The sequence below is a fragment of the Vanellus vanellus genome (genome assembly GCF_965231255.1).
Source record: "Vanellus vanellus genome assembly, chromosome: 4".
In the NCBI taxonomy this organism is placed as follows: Eukaryota; Metazoa; Chordata; class Aves; order Charadriiformes; family Charadriidae; genus Vanellus; species Vanellus vanellus.
The window spans coordinates 53787974-53815405 of NC_138909.1; the positions used below are offsets into that span (position 1 = coordinate 53787974).

Here is a 27432-nt window from a genome sequence, read left to right on the forward strand (position 1 = left end):
CCTGAAAGTTTTAGAGACATACTTCACTAATGGGGTAAATATATTACATTGCAAAATATTGTCTCAAGTGTTTTGTAAATGTCAGATAAATAGAGATCTAAGTGTTTGCATTGTTTTTAGTAAATTGACTTTCAAACTTCATTAGTCCCATTTTTGTCTTTCTGAAAGGTAAACTGCCTTCTAAAATTGTGAGACTTCTATCAAGTTGAGCAAAAACCTTGACTGATCTCTGCTTTTATGACTGCTATCATTACAATTTATTCTCCTATGTTTTCTCATTAAAATATTAGTCTCAAGTGAAGATATATTTTTAAACAAACTCATTTAGCATCTGAAGAAAACTTGTTAACAAATTAACTCAGAGTTTTCTAGTCTGAAGGCATAAGAATGAGGAATTCTTGAAATTCTCAGGCTTCTTTCAGACTCCTGTGTGGCCTCGGTTTGTTGCAAATTTTCAGAATTGCTGCAGGTTTTCATAGAGTGAAATGCTGTTTTGTTTTGTTCTAGAACATTCTGTTTCTCTCTTTTGCATGGAGATCATTAATAGCCAATCTTTGGCATATATTAGATCTCACTGATTGACTTGTAAGAGTCTGTTCTTTGGTATCCAATAGAAGCTTTTCTGTGGATATATAATTAGATGTTTGCTTTCTATGAATAGATGCTCCTTCTGCTTATCTTACTTTGGTCATCTGGAGAAGACTTTACTCCAAATGAAGGTCTTGCTGATGCCTTAAAAGCAGAAAAACTCCAAGTTTGCCACATTTCTTCCGATAATTTCTTTGGCACTACCATAAGTCACATGCAGTTTTTGCCCCCTCAAAAAAAAAAAAAAAGACTTCTTTGAGCTGGTTTGAAATAGTTGCCCAAATTGTGTGTGTTTCACCTTCCTTCCATCCTGCCAAACCAAGTAGATAACTTGCTTTTGTGGTGGTAGATTTATGGAAAGGAAAAGAAATTCGAGTTATTGCCAAGTTTGTTTCCCTGGAGACTGAAATAGTAAATAACTGTAATAGCTTTCAAGGCATTTTTCTGTAGTAGGGAACAAATAAAAATTTTGCCTCAGTCTGACTTTCTTGGTTTCCTCTTTAGCCAAACCCTTCCTTTTCTTTTCTGTATTAGCAGATTTCATTTCACTTTGAATACAGAACTTTTACTCATTCTGTTGTTTTACAAAATTTCTTTCATTGTTGCCCTTTTTTTTTTTTTTTTTTTTTTTTTTTTTTAAATGATGTAAAGTCTGCAGCACACTTGCCAGAAATACCTCAGGAAACAGTAAATGAATGTAAAGCAAGACTGAAAAAGAACCCTTCTAAAGATCTTTTTATGGACTGTACTAGGTAAGTTAAAAATGCATAGTGCTAAGTTTGAGTATCACAGGAGAAATTTGTATGTTTCTGAGAGAAATGAAAGATTAAGTTATTACACCCAGGAGTATTTGGTCTCTGAAATGAGTGTAGGTAAGAAATTTGGAACAGATTTATTAAAGGACTAGGTTTCCTTCAGATGTGATGTAGATGTTTGACTTTTGCAGAGCTTTATCTTCAATGCTAGTTTTGCATAAAATCACACTATTATCTGCTACCAAGTATTGTTTAAGTTGGAATGATATTTCTCTTTATTATATTCTTACCTTTTGAGTGACTTCTCTTCTATGGTGAAGGTAGTTGGAAATATATGAAGTTATAAACTGGAGCTTGAAAGATGTCTGAACAATGTTACATAATTTATAGCTCTTGATAATGGGTTGAACTGGGGCCAACAGTTATGTTTCATTGAGATGGCTGGTTAGAGGATGGATTGTGGTAGTTAACACAAACAAAGACAACTTGGTTTTGTTCTGAAGTCATGAAGTGGTATTTCACACAGCAGCAGAGAAGGCTTTTCTTGGAGGGATGGTACGTATTTACCAGTGTTGTATGTCTTTCTAAAACCTTTATGTTTCTGATATTACTGGTTCTTCAAGGCATGCTTGATCATGTCTGAAGGATTACAACACGTTTTGTCACTGCTTGGGTCATCTCCCTGGCAACAAAAATAAGCATACAACCTGAGATTATAAGATTGAAAGGGATGTGTGAGAACACCTAGTAAAACAAGTCTCAAATGGAGGATCTGCCATGTAGGTCATCCCTTTTCCTCTGCCCAGTTAATATCTGAATACAGTCTGAATGACTTTTTTTCTATCCCCCCCCACTCCTCCACAGTCAGTTTAGTTTAAGGGGAATGATATGGTACCTGGTGTTCAGGTTGGATATGGCATTTAGTATTTCAATTTCAAATCCTACAATAAAATTTCACTTACCAGTCTCCAAATAATGTATGAAAAAATGTAGATGCTTTCCTGTAAATATCTTTCAGAGGTCATATTTGTGGGGTCACATATGCATTGCATAGCTATTGAGAGGCTGATGTTTAGGTGGACTTGAAGACACTTAATGAGAATGCAGAGGTCAAACTTTGTAGTTATCATAGGTAACAGTAGTTTAGCATTCACTAGTGTTTTGACAGGAACACTTTTCTGTGACAGGTACTCATTTTGTGGGACATCTAGGTTAAAACCATTTTAGAGTGCAGTGACAATGTTTTTCTGCCTACAGCTTGATTGATATGTTTAAGTATATTTTACTAGGTTGATAGCACCTCCTGCTTCATCAGTTTTCTCAGTATAAGATTGATTTTATTTTCCTGTTGCTAGAATTGTCCATGAATACCTAAGCAGAAGACCCTTTGAAGCTTACCAAGAAAGTGTGTATTTTTCCCGTTTTTTACAGTGGAAATGGCTGGAAAAGTAAGTTTATAATGTTTACATTATAATTTTGCTTTGCTTTGTGGCCAATTCTGTTTGTTATGCTAGAAATGCTGTAGAGCCCTAATGAATGACACTGCCTATCGAAGAAATTATGATCTGAAAGACAAAATATAAAGGTTGATGTTGATGGGACAGCAAGACAGCCAATACTCCAAAGGAAATAAAGGAGTCTTTAAGTGGTAAATTTGTATTAGGTAAATGCAAATTTATTATCATGTGTATATATGTTTGGCTGTCAAGTGTGCAGAGGTATACCAATCTTTCTTGGAAATGCTATCATCCTTTAGTTTCAAACTTGGTCTAATTAGTGGTTAATAAGCAGAGTAATCTAGTTTTATAACCCACTGGGTGACTGGGTTAACTAATCAGTTTTTCAGGGTGGTACAGAAACAGATCTAGTAATTACAATGCTGCAAGATTTGTCTATATCAGAATCTAGTTTGGCCTTTTAAATCAATGCTTAATGAGTGTCCAGACTTTTTCAGAAGGCTGAAATTGGTACAAACTGATTCTAATTCAGCACTGCTGGGCATCGTGATCACATATTCAAAAACTAAGGTGCTTGAGCATTAATTTTATGGTAAATTCCAATTATCCAGTGTCTTTATTTGACTGAATTAGTAGCAAATAGCAAAACCCAGGAAGAGAAGTAGAGAAGTTACTCAAACAATTAAACAAAATTCTCTACTAAATGAAATTCCATGCGTTGTCCTGAGAACAAAGCTGCATTAACAATGACTGCTCTTCAAAAAAAAAAACCAAAAAAAAAACCAAAAAAAAACCCACAAACCAAACAAACAAAAAACAAACCTAAACCAAAACCCACCACCATGAAATAGCCCTGCTCTGATAGATGATTAGGAGTGTTTTAGCATAGAATGGCTGACACCTTTACTGCCTCCCGTTATCTGTTCCTCTTCCACTGCATCAATACCTTAACAATTTGGCTGTGAACTGCTGTTGCATACCTCAACTCTTTCTTTGTTGAAAAAGCGAAACAGCAAAGCAAAATCAGAAATGGTTTACCTTTGAAATGCTGCATTGTAAGCATGATCTCATTGAAACGCAGCCTACATGTGTACGGCAACTAAGGGAGACAACTGGAGGTGCTAAATTGATGAGAACAGATAAGGCTCTAACTGTAAACAGCACAGGGCCTGATTGATCAGCTTTTTTTTCCTGCTTTTGTGAATGTCTGATGACCACATGAGGGAGCCAATGTTTCTAATCAAAACACCCCTTTCATTTGAAATTCAGCTTATAATACTGTCTTCATGAGTTCAAGGCAACTGTTACTTAATAAGATGTCATACAGCAAGAAGGAGAAAATGAAGACAGTTGTCAGGGTGGGGAGAGCATTGCTAACTCTTGTAATTCCTGTTTCACTAATTGTTTCTTTCTGTTAATCAGGCAACCAGTAACCAAACACACATTTAGGCATTATCGAGTACTAGGCAAAGGTGGATTTGGAGAGGTGAGTACAGATATATCCTTCTGGAGGCAATCCTTAAGAAAAAAAAATAAAAGGTTAATACAGAGGAGCAGCTTTTTAACTCTTGACTAACAATCTATTTTTGACACATCACCAGGCAAACTGTCATCAATCCAAACTGTTTTCTTTCAGTGTGTTAGTTTCAGTATTGTAGGTCATGCACAAAGTTGGAGAAAACTTCCACTAACAACAGTTGCTTCTGTTTAGAAATTCCATTTGGCAATGAGAATGTAGTTTCTGCTTAATAATTATGTAGAATATTCATGAACCTGATAGGAAAATCTATAGATTTTATTCATTCTGTTTATAATTCATTGGGTTTTTTTCCCCCTAAGTGCTTTAACCAGAGCCCTACATTGAAGGGGAAGGAGGGTTACTAAATTACCATCTTTTCTCCCGCTTGTTTGTGGTGTGGATGTTTGTCCTCTCTCCTGCTTCTGTAGACATAGACTATTACCAAAGCCAAGTTTTTCACCAACACAAGATCCACAGTTTTACTGAACTATTCGACCCCAACAAAAATGGGTTTGCTCCTGTATAATCACTTTTTCTACTTCTGTTACAGCTTTTGTGACCCTTCAAAGTTGTTTCATGGGTGAAAGCTCTGTATTGAAGCTTACAGACCTTCATTTTCTGAGAGCATTCAAGAGTGAAAAAAGAAAATAAGATTTTATCTTCTTTAAAAAAAAATCTAAAAAATACCCTGGCATCTGACACACCTTCCTTTCCTTCTTTTTTAGGTGTGTGCCTGCCAAGTACGGGCAACAGGAAAAATGTATGCTTGTAAGAAGCTAGAAAAAAAGAGAATAAAGAAGAGGAAAGGAGAATCAATGGCTCTAAATGAAAAAAGAATTCTAGAAAAAGTGAATAGTAGGTTTGTAGTAAGTATCTACTTCTGATCTGATCTTATTCTCAGAAGTTTGTCTTGCTTTGCTTTATTTCAGTCTCTTCCAGGAGCTCGTGGGCACAAGACTTTTTTTTATTGATTTAGAGAATGCATGACTGCTGAGATAAACGATTGATATAATGATAAGTATGTTTTGTGTGTGATTGTGAGTAGTCCATGCAGAGGGATTGTTTTTATCTGATATTGAATTGGTTTTAGTCTGCCTGCTTTATTTCTCTTACAACCAAAACATTAGGTTGTGTTTCAGCATGCTGATGCCACTGAATCTTTGTCCTCTGTTTACAGGGAAATTGGTTATTCTGTAGTACTCAGACCTGAATATCAGTTAAAGTCTATATTTCTGCTGCAGCCTATGACTGAGTATGTTTGCTTATGTTTAACAAAGAGGATATTCCATATACTTTATTCCATCCTATTTTTTCCTTCTTTTCTCTATCTCTTCTTCCAATGCATTGCACTCTGTTTTCTTATCTTACCCCTTTCTTCCCTTCCATACACCTATTTTCTTATAATTAATGCTGATTTTTAATTTCATTTTTGGAGGTTATTCCTAAAATGCTCTTAACAAAAGGGTGACTTCATGAGAGTCTGCCATTCAATTGCCATTAGAAGTTGCATATCCTGCATTTCTGTGACTTTTAATAGTAGAGTTTTTATATCCTTAGGTATTTTCATAGCATTCATTACTATGTTGCTTATACATTTCAAGCTAAACACGAAATTTGACTAGTATATCAATTCAAGTTAGTTATATTGCTTTGCTGTGAATGAAGGCTTAAAGAAGTCTCTTGGATGTGAAACAATTAACATAAATTTTTAATAGAAATTCCACAGAATGAAAGTCTTAATACTTTAACTTGATACTATCACCTAAATTATGGTCTGTTTGTAACTCTAATTACTAAGCAGTGAAATAACTTAGAATGATCAAAGATATACCAGGTAAACTTCCCTAAGGCAATGTTTATTTTTTGTATTGAATTCTTGTCATTTAAATGTTAATTTTAAATGCATTTTGCTTTGTTTTTAAATCCATCTACTCATAAATTTTGTATTGCTGTTCAGAGAAGATTTTAAAGTACCTGTGTTAGAGGGTGGTGGTAGTTATTTATAAACGTATATATGTTTCATATGTACATATGAAATATGTATATATATTTTGATAAGCTTTATGTATTATAAAAAAACTCTGTTGAATGCTGCCAGGTAAAATAAAAATTAAGAACCTGCTGGCCAGATACATTAATGTATTTTAAGTTATTATAAATAATGTTGTTGTGAGAAAATAACATTAGTATGTTTCTACAAGGCTCATGGCCTTGGTTTGGTTGAAATTGAATCCAGAAATTAGTTGTGGAGACATGAGAGCAAAGTAAAACTCCTATTTTTGAGTAATATTTTTTCAAGATATGTAAATATCTTATCAATAATTGATCAAAGTTTAATTTAAAATTACTTTATAGGATTGTGCATAAGTTATTTTCCTCTTGCCGTCCAATGTTTCTTTTGATGTAACAGAGAAGATCTAGATCTAGGTCCTGCAGTAATACTGGGTTGGAAGTGGGGAGATAATTTGTCATGCTTGTGTCACAAGTGAAGTCATTAATAGCTGGACAGGACAGTTTAACACCACCAAATAGGAACCCTTGCCCTGATTAGCTGATTTGTATATTTATTTCATTTTGTTATTTAGTATTGGATTTATGCTTCTGTAGGAAGAGTTTGGTCTTACTCCTGAGTTATGACCTTTATGTACTGGTACTGCATTTAAAAATACATTTATTGAGTCCAAAAAATCCTACTGATTTTTTTCAAACTTATATTTAAGGTTAAGGTTACATTTGATAAGTAAGTTTAAATCCCATTGCTTTTAGTAGAAGTTAATTGATCTCTGTAGGTAATTTTGAAGATCCTGCCAGATGATCATCACCATAGCGTAGCTTTTTCTATTGAAACTGAGTTTCTAAATTAAACAACATATGTTAAATTTTGCAGTATATAACACTTCTTAAATTGTTCCTCTTTAAATTCACAAGACTACTGTAAAACTTCAAATGCACTTTAAAAACATTTACTTAAAACCTGAAGAAAAAAAAAAAGTGTTCTTCCTTCCCTGTGAGCACTTTATTCCAAATACAGTGAGAAGAAAGACTATAAAGAGCTATGCTAAGTCTTTACTGTTGACAAGTTGTAAGCTAGGGAAATATGTAGTTATTTGGGGAGGTGGAGGGAGGAATAGAAACTACGTGTTTGATCTTTCAAATAACTTTTTAAGTTTCTCTAGTGTAGGGCAGCTTTGAGTCTTGTAGAAGTTCAGGAAGATGGTTTGACAATGCATAATCCCTGAGGTATTAATAAAATAAGGTATATGTGCACGTTATCTTTACAAAGAGTAATACAGATAACATGCAGCTGAGGGGCATCATCAATAAATCTATGGAGGGAGCTCTATGGTATCTAAACAGATATGTCACTAAACGTTTGTATAGTGTTGTAGGGTATGTGTGTACATGCAAATTAGTCTGAATTCCTTTCTGTCTTCAAGTACCGGACAGGAACAATTTTCTACTTGGCTGTTTTGTTCTTTTTTTGTTTTAAAAAAGGATTCATATGTTGCTTGTATTGGGGAAAAAAAAAGAGCTGTGAATTGTGTTGGGGTTTATGAATTAATAATGGTCCTCTTCTCCCCCTGCCCCATTTTTAGGTTAGTTTATCCTATACATATGAGACGAAAGATGCCCTGTGTTTAGTATTAACCATAATGAATGGAGGGGATTTGAAGTTTCACATATATAACATGGGGAATCCTGGCTTTGATGAAGAAAGGGCTATTTTCTATGCTGCAGAACTGTGCTGTGGTCTGGAGGATTTGCAGAAGGAGAGAATTGTTTACAGGTGAGTGGCATCTACAATTGCTCGTAGCTCTGTCTGTACCTCCGTGTCTGTTCAGCATTGAATGTATTAATTGTTTTCTACGAAAACAAGTTTGTACTTCCACTTCATAGTAAAAGTTGTTTTAGGAACATGGCATTGTATTCCTGCCCATTCTTAAGTAGAAGTTCACAGAAGGCTATACAAGTCCCTTACTGCATTGCTTGTTACACCTAAGAAGGTAAAAAGTCAGTTATAATCCATGTTGCCCTCTTTCTTCTATATTTATTTCAGATTCCTCCAATAAACACTTTATTGCTTTTGTATTAATGAAACGGTCAGAAGCCTCATGCATTTTCACTGAGTGTATGATCTTATTGCTCTTTTCTGTCTTTATACATACATCATTTAACCCCTTGCATGCATTATTATTACAGAACAAGCAAAACAAATTTAGTGGTGGACCAAGAACACTTTCTTTATATTTCTTGTGTGTAAAACCAAGTACCACTTGTTTTCAAGGAATATTTAAAGTATAATCTTGCATAACTTTCATGTAATGAGCCTTAGTCTTTTCCCTCCCCAATATAGAAGACTAACACACACACAGCAGAAAGTGGAAGAACCACAGAATAAATCAGGCTTATGCTGGTCGTTGTATGTGGTTCCCTAAAGAGTTTGGCCAATCTTAACAATGTTACACAGTGTGTTTTGGCATGCACGTAGGAGGGAAGCAAGGATAAATGGTTTTGCCCATCATTCTACTCATATGGATCAGCTACAAGTAGGTCATTTCATACTGCTCAAGTGAAAACAAAACTGATTGTTTAAAATATAAAACAACAACCAAAAAAACCTAAAGAAAACAAAAACAACAAAAAAACCCACAGACGACGTGTTTAAGCCCAACTTGTTAGCTATTTGCTTATAAGACCTTCAGATACATAATGTCAAATCCTAGTGTTCTGTCTGTAATTCCTGATCTTGAAGCAGTTGTGGTTTCTTCTGGAGCGGTCTTGGTGTCTAGACCTCTGTCCTGTTTTGTGCTATTACATAATCAGTTTTGAACTACTGAAAATTTGCATGGACTTACATTTATGAGCAAGGGAAAAAAGTAGTTTCACAACCAAATCTGAGTAAAATTGACTCTTAATTAAAAGAATGGGAATTATTTTTAGTTCTCTGTTCATAACAAAATGAAGGACCAAGAGACAGCTGTACATGTGTTAGTAACTGAATAATTTGTATGCTTGGAGGAAAAAGAAAGGCTTAAATTTCATCATAATACCTGAAGGCATTATTCAAACAATTCAGTATAGGACATACTAGGGGAGTTCCTGCCCAGCACGTAAACAGTTGACTGTTTTTAAAGAAGAGACTCTAATTATACCATGTTAGCTCAACTGCACTTGAGTACTAAAACTCAAATATGTTTGGAGAATTTTACACCTTCTCTAGAATCACTTTCAGCCCTGTGTTTTTTACTATCGAATGACCAACTGTTTTTAGAACGAAGTCTTGTTTCTTCTCTTTTGCTAAGGGGAGGTTTTTTCCTGATGGTCTTGATTTGTTTTTTCCATATGTATTTCTTTTTGTATCATGCATTTAGGAGTGTAGTTATAAATTTTACAGTTTTAAAGTCAACAAGCCAAAACAGGTGGTCATAGAAGTCTTCAGAATGTCGCCAATTACAGTCATGTGTTACGTGATCCAAATTCTCTATTGGACATCTTAACTGAAATGCATTTAAGCAGCAGTACAGTGATTATGTATGATTAGTGAAACAGAAAGCTTGGGAAAATTTGCCATCATTATTTTATTCTCACCAATGAAGTTATGCTGGCAACCTCCAGTCTTAATGTTGTTGTGGGGGAAAGAACACTTTCATTGATTCAATGATTTAATTTCCAAATTACGTTAACTAATATTTTTCATTCTCCAAGGTAAGAAAATACAGAGGAATGTTTTTCTTATTTTGCTGTCATTATGAAAGCATTTAATTAATTAATTTCTGAAATTTGAGCAACTTCTTTTTCTTGTTGCCATATCTCAAGATCTATTACTGCATATGTTTTCCAGCTTTAAAGAAGATTAAAACTCTCTTTTTAGACAAATAGCTTTAACTGTTAAAGCAGACTTTAATTCTGTAACAGACTGTTGTAAAATATTTTCTTGAGAATGTGTTTTTCTGGCTCTCCGTCTGTATATTCACAGTAAAATGTACTGTAGAGGCAGTGGAAGAAGGGAAGTTCAGAACTTCTGAAAAAATAAATCCTCGGTGCAGACGGATGTAAAAATCAGTTTATGTTGTCAGTCTGTTCAGTTCTAGAATAGCAGTTTTAATGTAAGCCACTCATGTTAAAATTTATTATAAATTTATTATATTTGGGATGTGTTGCCATCAGTACCAAAATGCCTCATAAAGCAGAAAACTTAGGCCTAACTTCCTCTCCATTAACACCAATTTTTATTGTGTGTTTCATGTGTCTTTATAGCAGTTATTACTGCATTTCAAGCAGTGGGGTTGGTGCTGTCTGTAGGACCCTGGGGTCAGTTGTGCCATTTTGTTAGTGGGGTTCCCATGGGCTTGAAAGAACAGGTGCAGAGCTGGAAGGAGGGCCCCGTGCTGCCCTGTGATAGCAATTGAGCCAGTTTGCTTGTTCAGTGGTAGCTTGTGAAACTCTCTGTAACTTGCCATATGTTGCTGACATTAGAAAAATAAGCAAACAGGCAGGAACATACAGTAGCAGAGCTATTCACACATCTGCTACTTAAAAAGTCTGATAATACTTCGGGCAAAGTCAGGATTTGTATAAGACAAGGTGGGGAACAAGTGCCTGCTTTCCAAAAGAGACTTAATTGCTGGATTTTTCCAGCAGGAGTTACCTGACTCCTCAAGGATGGTAGTGGTTTTTATCAGATGAGCTACTTGGATACCTAAATTTTCCTTACAAGCTCATGTAGGTGCCCATAGCACCGCTGAAATGTGCCTGGAAGGTCAAAGATCAGGCTCAAAGACCTGTTGAAGCTGTAGTGGATAAAACAAATAGCTCCTTGCCTGCCTCACACCCATGCTCAGAATAGAAATCTTTGCAGTGCAATCCTCTGATGGATTTTTATCCAAAAATTTTCTATGTAGGAAGGCTGGTGTAAGCTATAGCAAAAATAGACCAGTGCTTTTTTTAGTCCAATTTAAAATAAATGTATAATTTCTAAGTCTTTTTAATGAAACTCTTAGTTTTGTGAGCTTTGGGGTCCTCCAACCTTTCTCTCTCCTAAGGGAAAACTGCTGCCTTTGCTAGAATGGGATTGCTAGCTCTCGTTCTGAGCTTGTTGGCTGAGCAGTAGCCAGTGCAGGACTAGCATCTCTGTATTCCAACAGAAAATGTGACTCTTGCCTCTGTTGTGATGGAGGTAGGGAAGAGGGAGAAAGCTGGTACCCCAAAGCTAGCACCTCAGAGCTAGAGCTTATAGCTGAATGCTTCCAAAAGCTGAATTCTTTGCAAACCGCTAGGCCTAGAAACGAACAGTATAAAAAAGCTGGAATTTTGGCTGGAAACAAGTTTTACTATTGACCAACCAAAATCATGTCAGAACAGCATTAGCTTCTCTTAATACTTACTAGCAACATCTGCTGCTTAAGTTTTAGATTAGACTTTAATCAGCTTTAATCAGTGGAAACGAAACTCTTTAAACTTGCTTACTTGAGTTAACCTGAGCATACATTACATGCTTTAAAGTAGATGTGTTTCTACCTAAAGTTTGAGCTGAATTTTCTTTATCATTTTTGGTACTGCTGCAGTTCTTTTACATTATTCAGTCTTTTCTGCTTGTATATGAATAACTGTTTTTCTCACAACTGTACATATATCCATATATGTACATATTGTTTTTAATAGTCTATTCCATTAATAACGGCAACTTTAGCCAAGTACCGATTTTTGCTTGTCTATTTCTGGCCTTACAATATTTATGGTGGAATAAATCTAAGAGACAGTATTGCAGTCCACATACTTTCTGATGCGTATCACAATTACATATAAAATATATATTATATGTTTTATTATATATATGCACAGAATATATGTATATATACAAAATATGTGTGTTCTCAGTAGAATCTGCTAGAGGACAAATCTTAGAAGTAACCTCTGAACAGCTGATTCAGCTTCAGTGACTCCCCAAATTTTCCTTGGGGGGGGAATCCAAATGTCACATTGAGTTTCTTCTTTTATTCTTAAAGGAAAAATGTGCAAGAAGATGCCTATAAAATGCAGAATAGCAACACTGAATTAATTGCCCTTTTTGCTATTTCCTGAGTCTTGCTAGCATTTAATAACTAAAAAATGTTTCATGTGAAACTTTGATGTTTATGGAAAAGTAGTAGACACTCTTAGAAAGTTGATTGCAAAGAATCCTAACTAAATACAAGTGTCTAGTAAGCTTTAGAAGCTGCATATCCAAATTAATGAAATTGAGTTAGAATGGATGGTATTAAGACTATGCTTAGTCATGGGACTATTACTCTTTGATAATTTGATACCCTGGGATGGAATATAGCAAGGAAGGGGTCAGATCAGACTGCAGCAAGCACTGATGTGCTTTACCATTGTGGAGTTGTATGGCTGATAGTCTTAGGAGAAATATCTTTCACTTATGAGCACAAATTCGGGTGTAAGTTAGTGGTTCTTTATATCGGGATTTTAGTGTTGTGTAGAGGAAATTTTTTCATCTGTGAAATATTAATTGCTGCTGTTAATGAAAATGGATTAGAGAGTTGGGGAAAAATGGACCTTGAGTTCTACGGTTAAACTATTTGTAGTATAAGTCCTTAAATTCACAACTTTTTTTTCTATATAGGTAGAAACTGGAAAATAGCTTTAATCAGAACCAAGAAGTCTTATGTTGCCTCAGTTGCACTTGATGATGGCTAATAATTTTGCCTTTGTATAATTCACACTTCTATTCTGTTTAATTTGTAGAGACTTGAAGCCTGAGAATATACTCCTTGATGACTGTGGTAAGTAAATATTAAAATTAATTTTGACATTGGGAATTACAAGTCTAATTAGGTGCAAGGTCCTGCACCTGGGGAGGAAGAATGCTAGGCACCAGTACAGGTTAGGGGCGGACCTGCTGGAAAGTAGCTCAGAGGAGAAGGATCTGGGGGTTGTGGTAGACAGTAAATTATCCATGGCCCAGCAATGTGCCCTTGTTGCCAAAAAGGCCAATGGAATCCTGGGCCGCATAGGGAAGAGTGTGGCCAGTAGGTCGAGGGAGGTCATTCTCCCCCTCTGCTCTGCACTGGTGAGGCCACAACTGGAATACTGTGTCCAGTTTTGGGCTCCCCAGTTCAAGAGGGACAGGGAACTGCTGGGGTGAGTCCAGCGAAAGGCAACTAAGATGATTAAGGGCTTGGAGCATCTGCCTTAGGAGGAAAGGCTGAGAGAGCTGGGACTCTTTAGCCTGGAGAAGAGAAGGCTGAGGGGAGACCTTATTATGGCGTACAAGTATCTAAAGGGTGGTTTGAAGGAGGATGGAGCCAGGCTCTTTTCAGTGGTTCCAAGTGACAGGACGAGGGGTAATGGGCACAAGTTAGAACCCAGGAAGTTCCGTTCACATACACAGAAAAACTTCTTTCTGGTGAGGGTGACAGAGCACTGGAACAGGCTGCCCAGGGAGGTTGTGGAGTCCCCTTCTCTGGAGATTTTCAAGACCCGCCTGGATGCAGTCCTGAGTAATGTGCTCTGGGCAATCCTGCTTTAGCAGGGGAGTTGGGCTAGATGATCTCTAGAGGTCCCTTCCAACTCTGAAAATTCTGTGATTCTGTGATACTGTGCCAGAAATCAAAGGGATTTCTTCATAATAAAAGGGACCTGACTGACAAATGTTAACTTTAATTAGTAAAGAAAAAACTGCCCTTGCTTTTTAGAAAGTAGGGGAAAATAGTGGGGTTTTGAGGGGTGATGATAACAATATTTGAGGGGTCAATTTCCCACTTTAAAATGGCTACTTTTCCCCTTTTGCTCCTCTTTCTTTTCCCCTTTCAGGTTTAAGATGGGTAAAACATTTTTATTGATTTTTTTTTTTTTTTCTCTCTTTGTCTTTTCTTTTGACTATGGAAACATGGTTTCTTAGATGTGGGGCCAGAATTTTACTTAGTAAACTATAATTAAGCAATAAAGAAGCAAAGAAAACCGAAGCATCTCTGTTTTAACATTTCAACTAAAACTGGTCTGATGGTCACTGATGCATATGTGGCCAGAAGGAATCAAGGAAGTACAAACTTCCTTGAAGAAGTTTTTTTGTTTTTCAAAAGCCAGTTTAACTTCCTTTAATGCCTTTGTATAAAATTTATCACTCTTTTGTGTTCACTGTAGAACATGTGCAGCAATTACCTTCTTCTAAGCTGTGGATGAATATTACCTGTTTGTTGTTGTAATTGCTGAGTATTTTAGTTAAGGAAAAACTGTTTTTGAAGTCATTAGCGCAATTTATTTTTTTTAAAGTCAGCATGTTCTGACTGATAAATTTCTAAAAAGGTGATGCTTGGGAGAAATCACTTTCCAAGAGCTAAAGCTTTGCTAGACATCAAATGCATTCTTTAATTTTTCCATCCAGCAATGTCTTGCAAAAGCTGAAGGCTTCTTTGAGGAAAGATGCAGCCTTGCAGGACTGCACTAGAATGCTTTCTCTCTGCCAGGGATATTCTGATCTTGTTCCAGAGAGCAGAGGGGACTAATTAGAAAATCGCTTCAGGAGCTCAGATCCTGCACTTGAAAAGGGGTTCATCAGATGTCCAGGAATAGAAGAGCATCTGAGCATATTTAAAATAGCATTTGCTGCTCAAGAGCATTTAGTTATTTCCAACCAGTATATAGAGTGGCACTTGACTTTCTCCACTCTCTCTCCCCACCCCTTGATTATCTATCACATGTAAATAAGAAATTAATTTGCTTTTAACTAACACTGATGCTGTAGAGCTTTTTGAATGACAGAGAATATACACATAAAGGACATTCAGGCACTGGAACAGGTTACCCAGAGAGGTGATACAGTGTCTGCTCTTGGAGGCTTTCTAGACAAGATTTTAAAAAGCCTTGAACACTTTGGGCTGACTGCTTGCTCAGAAGGTTGTACTAGAGACCTCCTGAAGTCCCTTCCAGCCTGAATTATTCTGTGAATCTGTGATGTTTCTGTAAATGATGGGCACCCTGTCCTTACATCCAGTATTAGAAATAAATGCGGGTTTTGTTTTGTTCCCTCCCCCCTGAATCTTTCTACTACAGATGATTGGCAATTTTTCTGTTTTAAAATTGAGTTGAAAATGTAATTGTCCTTTCTTCTGTCTAGCCTTTTATTTTTTTATTAAGAAAATACATTATGTAATTTTAAATTAGAAACATGTCAGTACAATTCTTGGCTTGAACTGTCTTGAATCATTTGCTGTTGAGTCTGTCCAGCAAAGAACTTTATCTGTCCATTGGAATGTAAGGGAGGGTGGGATGAACTTATTCCCATTGCCCTTCTTGGGCTGTTTCTCCATCCGAGCAGTGTTGTTTGTGACAAACCATAGTCTTCCACTAGGCTACATTTACATTAATAGGTACTACTGTAAATGCCATGTGTAACAGAAAAGGTAGTCAGCTTGAGAGATTGGCTTATAAAGTGAAATAGAAGCTGAAGTTATCTACATTAGACTGATTAATGAGATTGGGAAATCCTAATATTGAACTAACATGTTACAATATAAATAATTATAAGTAGGTTATGGCTACACTACTTTTCTTTTGGGGTGGAAGTGGGATAGCAATTCTCGTTACTTGTGCTTAGAATTATTAGGGTACTTTATCAGAGGAGAACCTGATGTCTCAGTACAGGCTACAGTTTTCTCATATTTGGAACAAATGGAGTAAATTCTGATGTTTTGTTAGGATCTCAGCTAAGTGTTTGTAGCGGGAATACAGAATGGAAAAATGCAAGTGTCTGATGCGTACATACAGAATTTGAAATGAGCAGTCATCATTTCTGTTTGTCCTCGAGTAGCAGCCTATGCCAAAGCTAGGAATTAGAGTACTTAACAGCAAATTTTTTTGTATGACCTTCAGGAAATCAGTTAGATCTGTGCCTCTCTTCCTTTATATATTTAAGGGAGAGCTGAATAACAATAAATCACTCCTTTCTAGTTAAGTTAAATAAGCCTAGTGGTATGAGTATACGAATGTTTTGATGTTTTGGGGTGGCTTTTTTGATAACGTATGCTACAGAAATTTTTTTTGTTTTAAAAGTGGCAATATTTCATTATTTGTTGACTATGTGTAATTTTTTTTTAACATAAATAGGACATATCAGAATTTCAGATCTTGGATTAGCTGTGCAGATTCCAGAAGGAGAAACGGTCCGAGGACGGGTTGGGACTGTTGGTTACATGGGTATGTAAAGTATCCTTTGCTAGTTATGTTTCACCAGAAAATTTGCTTCTGTGAATATATGAATGACTTGTCCAAAGAACTATATTTGGTCTGGATTAGTTACTAGACTTTTTATGGGAAGAAAGGTTATGCTGTAGTAGATGTTAGTAGTCAATTATAAGCCTACTGATAAACATGAAAACTTAAGTCCGGAAATTCTAGCTTTAGGTAGAACTTTCAGAAAGCACCTAATTTTTTTCTGAGGTTCAAAGAGATTTAGGGGTCATAGGCAAGCAGGTGAATTACTATGACAACTCGTTTCTTTCCATGCTTTGGAAAAACTTCATTCTTAGTTTATAAACGATATTGACCTTAAGTGTTAAAGAACTGAAGTGCTTCTCTTGGATATAAACAGAGTCCTCACTGTAGCAATTAAGATTTCTTCAAAATACAGAGGAGTTACACAAAGATCTCTGCACAAAGCCAAAAGAGTGCCTGAGAGGTTTTTCAATATTTAATTAGTTAATTTAAAGTGAATTGTTATGGGGATTTCTTTGTTTTTGTTTTGTAGCTCCAGAAGTTCTCAAAAATGAAAAGTACACGTTCAGCCCGGATTGGTGGGGTCTTGGGTGCTTGATTTATGAAATGATTGAAGGACAGTCCCCGTTCAGGAAGCATAAGGAAAGGGTCAAACGGGATGAGATTGACCGGAGAGTAAAGGAAGACCAGGAAACGTACTCAGACAAGTTCTCAGAGGAGGCAAAATCCATCTGCAGGATGGTGGGTGAAGAGACGTAGAGGTTTGAAAATTAAATTTCTAATCCTTTTTAAGAGATGAACTACTTTATTTTAACATCTCCTATTGAAAATTTTTCAAAGCTGGAGTTCTTAAATCTTCCTTTGGTTCAGATGGAAGTTTGTGACTGTCTGTGAGTTGTTCAGTTATCGAACTTCGAGAATTCAGAACATTTTTCAAGATGAAGGAAGGCTGCATAAATTAATTTTTCATCATGTGAATGCAGAGGTTCAGTATTCCTTGGACCACATGTAATTATAGGTGGAGTACAACAGCATGCTCAACTTTGATACTGTATGGGGAGAAATGGCAGAGTAGTATACTAGTTTCCTTGCCTAAAAGAGTCTGTACAAGACAACAGCTGTTTTTTTATCTTGCATATTCTTAAATTTAGTAAAAAATACGTCTATACAGAAAGCTTCAAAAGATTTTTTTTACTAGTTTGTGCAAAATATGTGCATTACTTAAGCCCTTTGGAGAAAATGTAAGTCTGTATTTCCTGAAAGTAAAGTCTACTGCAAAGTCTGAACTGTAAAATCTACTTAGCATGGCATCAATTAAAATATTTTCATGTAACTTTGGGTATAATCTTCAAAAGGTCTGCTTTCAGAGATTCTTTTGTCTACTGAAAATCTTTTTGCTCCCAGAATGTTGTAGTTTGGATTTCCAGTTTATTTTGATACCATGATAAGTTTCATCTAATAAAAGGCCATGTAATACAATATCTTTCAATAAGTTTATTTTATATAGATTTTTTTCCATATCTTTGCAGTTACTTGCTAAAAATCCAGGGGAACGACTGGGTTGCACTGAAGATGGAGCTGCTATGGTAAAGCAACATCCTATTTTCAAGAATATTAACTTCAAAAGGCTGGAAGCTAACATGTTAGAACCTCCATTCTTGCCAGATGTAAGTAGGTGAGACAGATTTGATTAGTATCTAAAAAGGCAAGAACTGTCATAATTCTATGTCAGCAGTCACGTGAACTCCAGAGAAACCTTTAAAGTTAGTTAAATTGGCAGGAGAATGCCATTGTAGCTATTGATGGCTAGTTGTTTTGTGACATTTCATCCGAGATCACAAAACATTTTGCAATAGTGGTATTGCTCTAGGGAGCTTTGTAGCTGATTACTTAGCCCTTAAAAGTCTACTTCCCTAGCTCAGATGCTGAACAAATGAAGATTAGCTTTGAAGAAATTACTCTGGAGTTGAAAGGAGGGTGACAGAAGATGAGCAATTGATAACAACCGTTAAGAAATCCAGAGGAGTTGCATGCTGTTTCTGGTTTTGCTATTTCTTTTCTGTTACTTGCAGAATGGATGGAATCGCTCAGGTGCCTCATGACAAGAGTCTTTTAAGTTTCTGCATTTCTGTTTTGTAGTATAGTGTAATTTGGTGATCAGCAATGTGAAATATAAAATTGCAGACATTTCGCTCCCCTTTTGCTCATCTAGGAAAGAAAAAAAGAAAAAAAACAAACAAACAAACAAAAAAAACCAAACCCACCCCAAAACAAAAAAAACTCAAAACCAAAACCCAAAACCTTAATGAAGCAATCTTGTATTGTACTGCAGCCACGTGCCGTATATTGTAAAGATGTCCTGGACATAGAGCAGTTCTCAACAGTAAAAGGAGTGAACCTGGATACTACAGATGATGACTTCTATTCAAAATTTGTTACGGGTTGTGTCTCAATCCCTTGGCAAAATGAGGTATTGTATGCTTCATAAAAGATTATTTTCTCTAGCACAGCAGTATAGAAGATTTAATAAGGGATATAATTATAGTATAAACTTTCTCTGTGAGACGTAAACAAGTTTCTGCTTTAGACTACTTTGCTGAGAGACTTCAGAAAAAAGATTTTCTCAAAACATAAACAACTTGTTAAAAATTGAGATCTACGGTAAATTTGCATAAATAGAATCTGGCATCTTGTCATAGGTACATCTTACAGAACAGTATTTAGCATCAGTGTCACCACGTTTTCCTTGTTCTTCTATCATGTTATTCAATACTGCTGTTCATAGGAGAGGGATAGAATGCTATTCAAAGTATTCAAAAGCAAATAGGTGCAGTGCAAGCTATTTGTGTATCATGCCTGTATATCAATAGAGTATCCAGGTGACATAGTAATACAGAACTGCGGATTTCACTTTTTCTGAAGTTTCAAAACAAACAATTCAACATTGGTTGAGTCAGACTTTCTCTTAAAGCTTTTTCATCTGCCTAGTGAATGAGTATTCTAGTATTCTGCATAGAATACTAAAATTTTGCTACCTCTGCATGTGGTTCAGTCTGTGTTTAGGAAATTCAAATCTTCATTATTTCAGGAAGAGCACTCAGTAACAATTCTAGTTACTAGAACAATTCTAGTTCTTGTTATGAATGCCTTCCTCCTATTATAAGATGTTCATAACTTTCTGAAACTAGTATTGTCTTGAATTCTACTAGTGTAGTTTCTTTCCTGGTATGAATTTTATTTAAAGCTTGAACACAAAAGATGAGCAATTTCTGAAAAAGTCTGAGGAAAAAAAGTACATTCCCTTTTGTTTCTCTTTTGCTTTTTTTTGCATTTCATTAAGAAGGAAATTTGAAAGGTGTCATTTGACATAGAAAGTCTTCATTAAGAAGCAAGGAACCGTAGGCTGTTGGAGAAATAAAGATTTCCTGTGCTGCATTGTAATTCTGAACTTCAGAATATGATGCAGTCATTAAGAAATGCACTGCAGTTTAATAACTCTAACCCCACCTAGAGGGATAAAGCTGAAAGTAGTTGTGGAATTCTGCTGATGGTAATTCCTTCTCTTCAATTAATAACTGTGCAGACTTCATTTTGCATTTGTGCTTATTTTTTCTTTTAATCCATGTTACTGAGCTTTCCTTCAAATCTTTGCTCTCAGTCTCTTAAGAATTCCTCTTCCCCTCCCATAATTTACCTAATGTCATGGTTTACAACAAAAGCAGACCACATTTCTTCTTGTTCCTCTTTATGCCCTCTCTCCCTCTACAAGGTATACTTAGTTGGTTCCATGCCTGTTACGATAGGTGGGTATCAGTGGCACTCACCAATAAATGCCAACATGTGGGCATTAACCACTCTCCTCCTTCTGACCATGTCTGGTTTACATTTTAGCATTTACTCTTTCTGCTGTCCTTTCTGCACCCAGTAATTGTGTTTTTAATTCTTTCATTTTCTATATACACAAACACAGATTACTTCAAAATCCCTTGCTTCTCTCCAGAGACCTGTCTTCATTATATCTTTTTTTTCATGATGTATTACCTTCTCTATTGCATTGCCTTATTTCTAATTATACTATGTGTTAGTTGTGTTTTGACAGACAGCTGTTCAAAATACCAGAATGATGTTTAAATTACTGTGGTCAGACATCGGCTGCTTTTTTCCCTGAGAGTGCAGTTTGTCCCCTTTGTAAAAAGTATCCCCCCTAATATTATGCAGGCACTAGTATTCTGCATAGAATAGTCATTTCTCCTCTTCAATGTCATGTTTATTAATAAAGTTCAGTCCAGGGTATAGAGGTATTATATTTGCTAGGCTAGACTGCTCTGAAATTAGAATAGATGAAACGAAAATGAATTTCTGGTTCTAAAAACTTGTGCTTATTGCATCATGAGCAGAAGAAATGCCTTAACAAAGCAAGGGAGCATCTGAGTTCTTACCTGCACGATAGTGCTCTCATTGCAATTCTTTAGTTTGCTGAATGCACAAAGAGAGTTAATGTGCCTGCCTTCATGGAGCTCCACGAGTGGTGTAGTTTGGCTGATAAATTTGTAAGTTTGTTAGGAGTACCCAGCCAGAGTAAATAGATAATACATGGAACATGTTTGAGAGGCTTGTATGGATATTTCATTTATATTTCATATGTTTTAAAGATGATTGAAACGGGATGCTTTGAAGATATCAATGCATATGAAGCTGATGGTACTGTATCACCAGACAGAGAGAGGTCTCCTAAGCCAAAGAGGGGCTTCTTTCACAGACTTTTTAGCGGAGAGGTAAGGGTATTTATTTTCTTTCATAAGAAAACTACCAATAAGACCTTAACATCCATTCCATTTTTTATATTATTTTGTGATAGGAAAACCAAGTTTTTCATCGAATACTGAAACTAACTAAATCTGTTTTATTGCGGCTTTGCCCCTGCACTGCATTTCAGAAACTGTAGCAATCCCTATAACTCCAGGAGTTTTTCCTCCCTCAGCATTCTGCCTTCCTCTAGCATCTGTTAGCTGTTACCTGGGGTGAATGTAGTGTGTGTTGTTAACATTTGTGCTATAGATCTTTCTTTCTTAAAGATTTGGGTCTTGATCCTTATGTATTTTGCCATTTTTTATAAAAACTTCTGGGGAGATGACTTCAGAGTGATTGAGGCCCCCTCTGTAAAAACTTAAATAAAATCGACTAATGAACTCAGAAATGAGTGTGGTGCAGCGATGCAACTCTAGGACTTGCTCCTTTAGAAAGCTGGGCTCCCAATGAATCATTCTAGTGTATTAAGCAAATAAGTAAAAATATCCCCTAAATGAATGAGTGTGAAGAAGTGTCACGAAACAAATGCTAAAATATCTTAGGAAGTTTAATGCGTTTACCAAAACAACAACATAATACATGTTTAAATAGCTTCTGATAATACAGAGCCCTTTCTTACAGACATAACTTCTACTCTTCAGTAAACATTTAGAGGTATATGAATGGAGTATTTACTACCTAAAAGACAGGTGGCATATTGTGCTTGCTTATAGGTCATGCAAAATAGGCTATTTGTAAAGGTTTTAAGTTGAAGATGTACACAATTCTGCTTGCTCAGTATGCCTGCACTTAGGGTGGAATTATCTTGAGAAGCATGAGTATATTCCAGTAGAGAACACTTTCGTAGAAACTGCTTTTGCTTTCAAGCAGAAATGGAATTTTAAAATTGCTAGGAGCATATCATTAAGTGGCCACAACAGGGCCATGTATTAAAATTGCATGATGATATTTTTTGTCATTCACCTCTCTAAAACGGTACAATGCTAATGGAATGTATAATAGTACTGTCATTTTTAGTTCACCTTTTCAGATTCACTCTTCCCCCACTTACAGTAATGGAATAGAAGGAATGGTTAAGTGTACTAATAATCTCACATAGCTGAAGTTAAAGCTTGTGTCTTAGTGTAGATTTTTCAAGCTGAACCAGTGGGGTTCATAGTGTCCCAAGATATGGTTCTATGTATTGAGAAAAAGTCCGAAAAAAACTAATCCAGCTTGATAACCTTCAGTTGGTTTTGAAGTAATAAGACTGCAGTTAATTGTCCTGTGAAGTTAAAAGAAGGAAAGATCTTAAGGTTAAATGAAACTGTAATGACTTGAGATTCGGGGTTGGGTTGTGGTTTCCTTTGATATTCCCAAAGTATTTGGTTAGAGTGGAGTAAAATGTGCTGGAAGAAGAGCCACCCCCCACCCTCCCAGCCTTTCTGTGCCCCACAAAACACACAAACCGATAATAGTGTCAGTTCTGCAGCTCAGTTGTCTCTTTGTCTTCTCTTGCAGGTCTGCTTTAAATCTGATTGCAGTGATGATGAGCAGGAGTCCTCCAGACTTTAAATCATTTTACTCTCATCAGAAAGGATGAGCAAACTTTAAATGTTTTATATCTCTGTAGCAAATTGTATTATATATATTTTTTATCTGAGTTCAAGGATTTTTGTACATTTGTACTTCATTTGTTTTAAGATGTATATTTTCACTAAAGCTTAATTGTACAAAAAGCAATGAGTGCCATTTGAGTGAGTGTGTTTATGTATGTATTTGATTTATCTTGATTTTTATTTTTTTTTCCAGTGGAATGAATGTAGAAATACTAAAAGTATTTTAAAGCACAGAGATAATATCTATAGTATCAATGTAACTTGACTTTGTATGCTTCTGGTAAAACTCTTCTAGTTCATTAGGATCTTTATTAGCAGTTTTCTTAACAGTAAAATCGCTGTACTGATAAATTTCATAATTCCGGTATTATTCGTCAGCATGGCAGTGCTATTACCTAATGTATCTCTCAAGCAACTGCTAAGGAAAAAAAGGAATTCCATGCACTGTGGCTAGCTGTTATGAATTGCTCTTTACTATCAGGCTCTGCAGAATGTCTTTCTGTGTTTCTATATATAGAGAATTCTGAACATATAGCTTAATCCTGTAACAAACTGTATTACCCCATTCTTCTCCTTCCTACCCATCTTACACATCCTCTCCATACACTTTCTTGGCATGGACTGTGCAAGTAGACCTATGCCAAAATTTTATAACTGTGTTTTGAGTACATTGTTGTCTTTACTGAAAGGATTTATTTTTACCTGTGGGGACACCTCTTTATTTTTTTCTGTCAGTGAGATTGTTTACAACTCCATGTACGACGTTACAGTTTTATAATGGGTTAAAAAACAAAGCATAGACTCTTCTTACTAACCTCTTCTCTGCTTATTGTATTGTAATACACAATATTGTAGGGTTGACAGTGATCACTGCCACTGAGGGAAGGACAAGGAAGTATTAAGTAGCAAATTTAATTATGTAAATAATATTTCCTTATAACCTTTAAAAGCTTAAACATTAAAGCCTGCCTTTAATAATTGCTTAATGCAGATGTGGAGCTGGTATTGAAGTTTAAGTTACAATTACCTGATGTTTCCAGCTGCATGAAAGCTTGTCAAACTTCCTTTCTTCTGCACTCCAGTATACCAGACTTCCTTTTCATTTTGTAAAGTTTCCGGTCAAGCTATTAATCTGAGTATGAGAATGAATTTTGGGAATACATTTCATTAAAAGCCTCTCCTGTCTTCAAAATTTGAGTTAGGGACTTGAAATATAACAGAATGCTCTTGGAGTTGGAGACATGACTTTTGTTACATATTTTGTTCTATATTCTGAAGATTTGTCTCCACTGAGCGTGCTTTTTTTTTTCCTCTCAAATCTCTAGGGCACCAGCCAGACCACACTTGTATTATACACACAGAGCAACTGAATATCCCTCTACCTCAAACAGGTTTCTGCTTGTGACCCACAGACCAACTGGAAGAAACTTAAGCTGCTTCTGAGAAACTCACAAGATACATTTGATACTCAGGCCTATCATCAGGTCTTAATTCACAATATTTTGTCTCTAGTGACAAATATTTTAATGGGTTAGAATTTGAAAAAAAGTTGGAAAACCAGTGTGTTACAGAATGCTACTGGGGCTGAGCTGGTGTCTGCTCCTCTTGGCTCCTGTGCCACAGAAATGAGGAGCAAGACTCTCTTCCTGTGTTTTCAGTGCATTTTTCCCAATGTCTGAAACAGCAGAGGACAGCAAAATGACTGCCGTAGAAAGTACAAAGGGAGAAATTGGCAGAGGGAGAGTTTGAATGAATTACTGGAAGACAGTCTGATGCAATAGTGAAGGGATGGGAGGCTTGACAGAAAGGGAAGTATCTGAAGTAAGGGTGTTGGCTGGAGCCATTATGTGTGAGACAATGAGCTGGCATGGTCTGACCTGACCCTATTTCTTATATACCACCATAATAGAAGGACTCTAAAAAGATGGGAATGGAAAAATAGGGAAGTAACTAAAGTGTTTTATAAATACCTGCCTGGTTGGAGAAGTGATCATGTTTCTCTGATTGAGGGGTTTAATTTTCTAAGATGTTAGGTTTGCTGTTCTGAACCAAAAGTGACCATATTAACACTAGACATATGGGGTGACAGTCTGGATTTAATGCCTGCTTAGAGCAACTTTGAAATTTGGGCAAGAATACCATGGACACAAGCTGAGTAATTTTTATGAAGAAAATACAGGAATTCGCTTTAAAAAATAAAAAAATAATCTGAAAGTCTGTTGATTATTTATTTCAAATTTTCTTTCCATTTTGGAGGGGGAGGGATCTTAACTTAATAAATAAAATCAACTTTTCTATTTTGGAGTGCTCTCCAGGGATCTGTGAAGAAAAAAAGGCTAGATGAAGAGAAAATGGAAGTTGTTCCTAAGAAGTGCTTATTTATACATCCACTTCTTTGGACAAGGAACTCCAGCCATGGAAAAAAGTGGAGGATTTGTTTGTTTTTATGAAACTTTATTTAGTTTCATTTCACAAGTTTTTTCTTATGTTCTGAATAATACTTTAATCGGGACAGAACTCAGACGGTTGTGATCAGCGGCACAAAGTCTAGTTGGAGGCCTGTAACCAGTGGTGTCCCCCAGGGGTCAATACTTGGTCCAATTTTGTTTAATATATTCATTAATGACCTGGATGAGGGGACAGAGTGTATCCTCATCAAGTTTGCTGATGATACCAAACTGGGTGAGGTGGCTGACACCCCAGAGGGCCGTGCTGCCATCCAGCGTGACCTGGACAGGCTGGAGAGCTGGGCAGAGAAGAACCTAATGAGGTTCAACAAAACCAAGTGCAAGATCCTGCACCTGGGGAGGAAGAATGCTTGGCACCAGTATAGGTTAGGGGCGGACCTGCTGGGAAGTAGTTCTGAGGAGAAGGATCTGGGGGTCATAGTAGACAGTAAATTATCCATGAGCCAGCAATGTGCCCTTGTTGCCAAAAAGGCCAATGGAATCCTGGGCTGCATAGGGAAGAGTGTGGCCAGTAGGTCGAAGGAGGTCATTCTCCCCCTCTACTCTGCACTGGTGAGGCCACAACTGGAATACTGTGTCCAGTTTTGGGCTGCCCAGTTCAAGAGGGACAGGGAACTGCTGGAGCGAGTCCAGCGAAGGGCAACTAAGATGATTAAGGGCTTGGAGCATCTGCCTTATGAGGAAAGGCTGAGAGAGCTGGGACTCTTTAGCCTGGAGAAGAGAAGGCTGAGGGGAGACCTTATTATGGCGTACAAGTATCTAAAGGGTGGTTTGAAGGAGGATGGAGCCAGGCTCCTTTCAATGGTTCCCAGTGACAGGACGAGGGGTAATGGGCACAAGTTAGAACATAGGAAGTTCTGTTCAAATACACAGAAGAACTTCTTTCTGGTGAGGGTGACAGAGCACTGGCACAGGCTGCCCAGGGAGGTTGTGGAGTCCCCTTCTCTGGAGATTTTCAAGACCCGCCTGGATGCAGTGCTGAGCAATGTGCTCTAGGCAATCCTGCTTTAGCAGGAGAGTTGGGCTAGATGATCTCTAGAGGTCCCTTCCAACTCTGATAATTCTGTGATTCTGTGTTTTAATAACTGCACATTTGCAGGATTAGGACCTAAATTCCATTGGGTTGGTTGATTTGTTTGTTTGCTTTTTTTCCCCCAGTAGGGTCAAGATGGCATTTTTCCACTATGAATTTGTCCCTTTTGGCTAGAAATATAACCACATATTAATGACTAGATATTATCTAATGTGAATCCCCTAATGAACTAGAAAAGACAGAAACTGGAAGGATCAGCATAATTCTTCTTCTATGGCACTTGGAGATTAAGTTGTTATTCTTATTTAATCTAAGGTGACTAACATTGGTTAAATGTCTTTACTGGAATATTAGTAGCTTGGAGATGCATTTTGAAAGTGGGGGAAGGGGAAAAGAGAGGGGAGAGCACCTGAAAGCAAAATATTGTGGTGTGATAAACTGAATATGAACTTTTCTCTTGATTTTTGTAGAAGACAACTGAGACAAAAAAGGAGGAAGGTTCTGTTTACTGATTATGTAGCCCTTTATTTCCATGAAGCTGTTTTTTTAAAACAAAACAACATCTATTCTTGTCATTCAGTATGACTTCATTATCCTCCATGAATTCAGGTTGTTAGGAGGTTTTAATAGCAGCGAGACAATCAGCCCAACTGCTTTGTTCTACTGGTGCAAGATACGGAAAGATCTGTGGAATTCTGTGGAGGTCCTTGCATGAGATCAACCCTCCTTTTCTGTGGCTTGTGTTTCCAAGCGTTTGTGTATGTAAGTCTTAATGTCTGCTTGTGCATACCTCATGAATCTATATATTTAGCTCAAAATTCAGAAACTGTGAAAAAATGTACCAGTATCTTACTGGTTTACTGAATGCTTTTGAATGTTGTGACCAACAGAATAGAATCTTCGTGCCTCAGGGTTTTCTTTCTATAAAAAAAGTCAGCTTTTTTTTTTCTGGAGGTGTAGTGTTCATAATAGAGATGGTGTTATGTTTCTGG

General features: G+C 36.5%; 1 protein-coding gene across 1 annotated transcript; it reads left to right on the forward strand.

Annotated features, from left to right (window-relative positions):
• On the forward strand, positions 1 to 22992 carry GRK4 (G protein-coupled receptor kinase 4). The gene is made up of 13 exons (XM_082482619.1): positions 1 to 34; positions 1240 to 1340; positions 2699 to 2791; positions 4223 to 4286; positions 5045 to 5185; positions 7916 to 8106; positions 13065 to 13102; positions 16425 to 16514; positions 17065 to 17273; positions 18062 to 18199; positions 18865 to 19002; positions 21185 to 21307; positions 22842 to 22992. Exons 2-13 carry the CDS (start codon positions 1327 to 1329, stop codon positions 22893 to 22895), a joined length of 1293 nt encoding a protein of 430 aa, XP_082338745.1. The 5' UTR covers positions 1 to 34; positions 1240 to 1326; the 3' UTR covers positions 22896 to 22992.
• Positions 22993 to 27432: the final 4440 nt, after the last annotated feature.

Bases quoted from the DNA above. Each gene is read 5' to 3' on its own strand.
- GRK4 (XM_082482619.1), top strand. The intron at 4,287-5,044 runs GTGAGTACAGAT...CTTCTTTTTTAG, and splicing joins GCAAAGGTGGATTTGGAGAG to GTGTGTGCCTGCCAAGTACG. The intron at 18,200-18,864 runs GTAAGTAGGTGA...ATTGTACTGCAG, and splicing joins AACCTCCATTCTTGCCAGAT to CCACGTGCCGTATATTGTAA.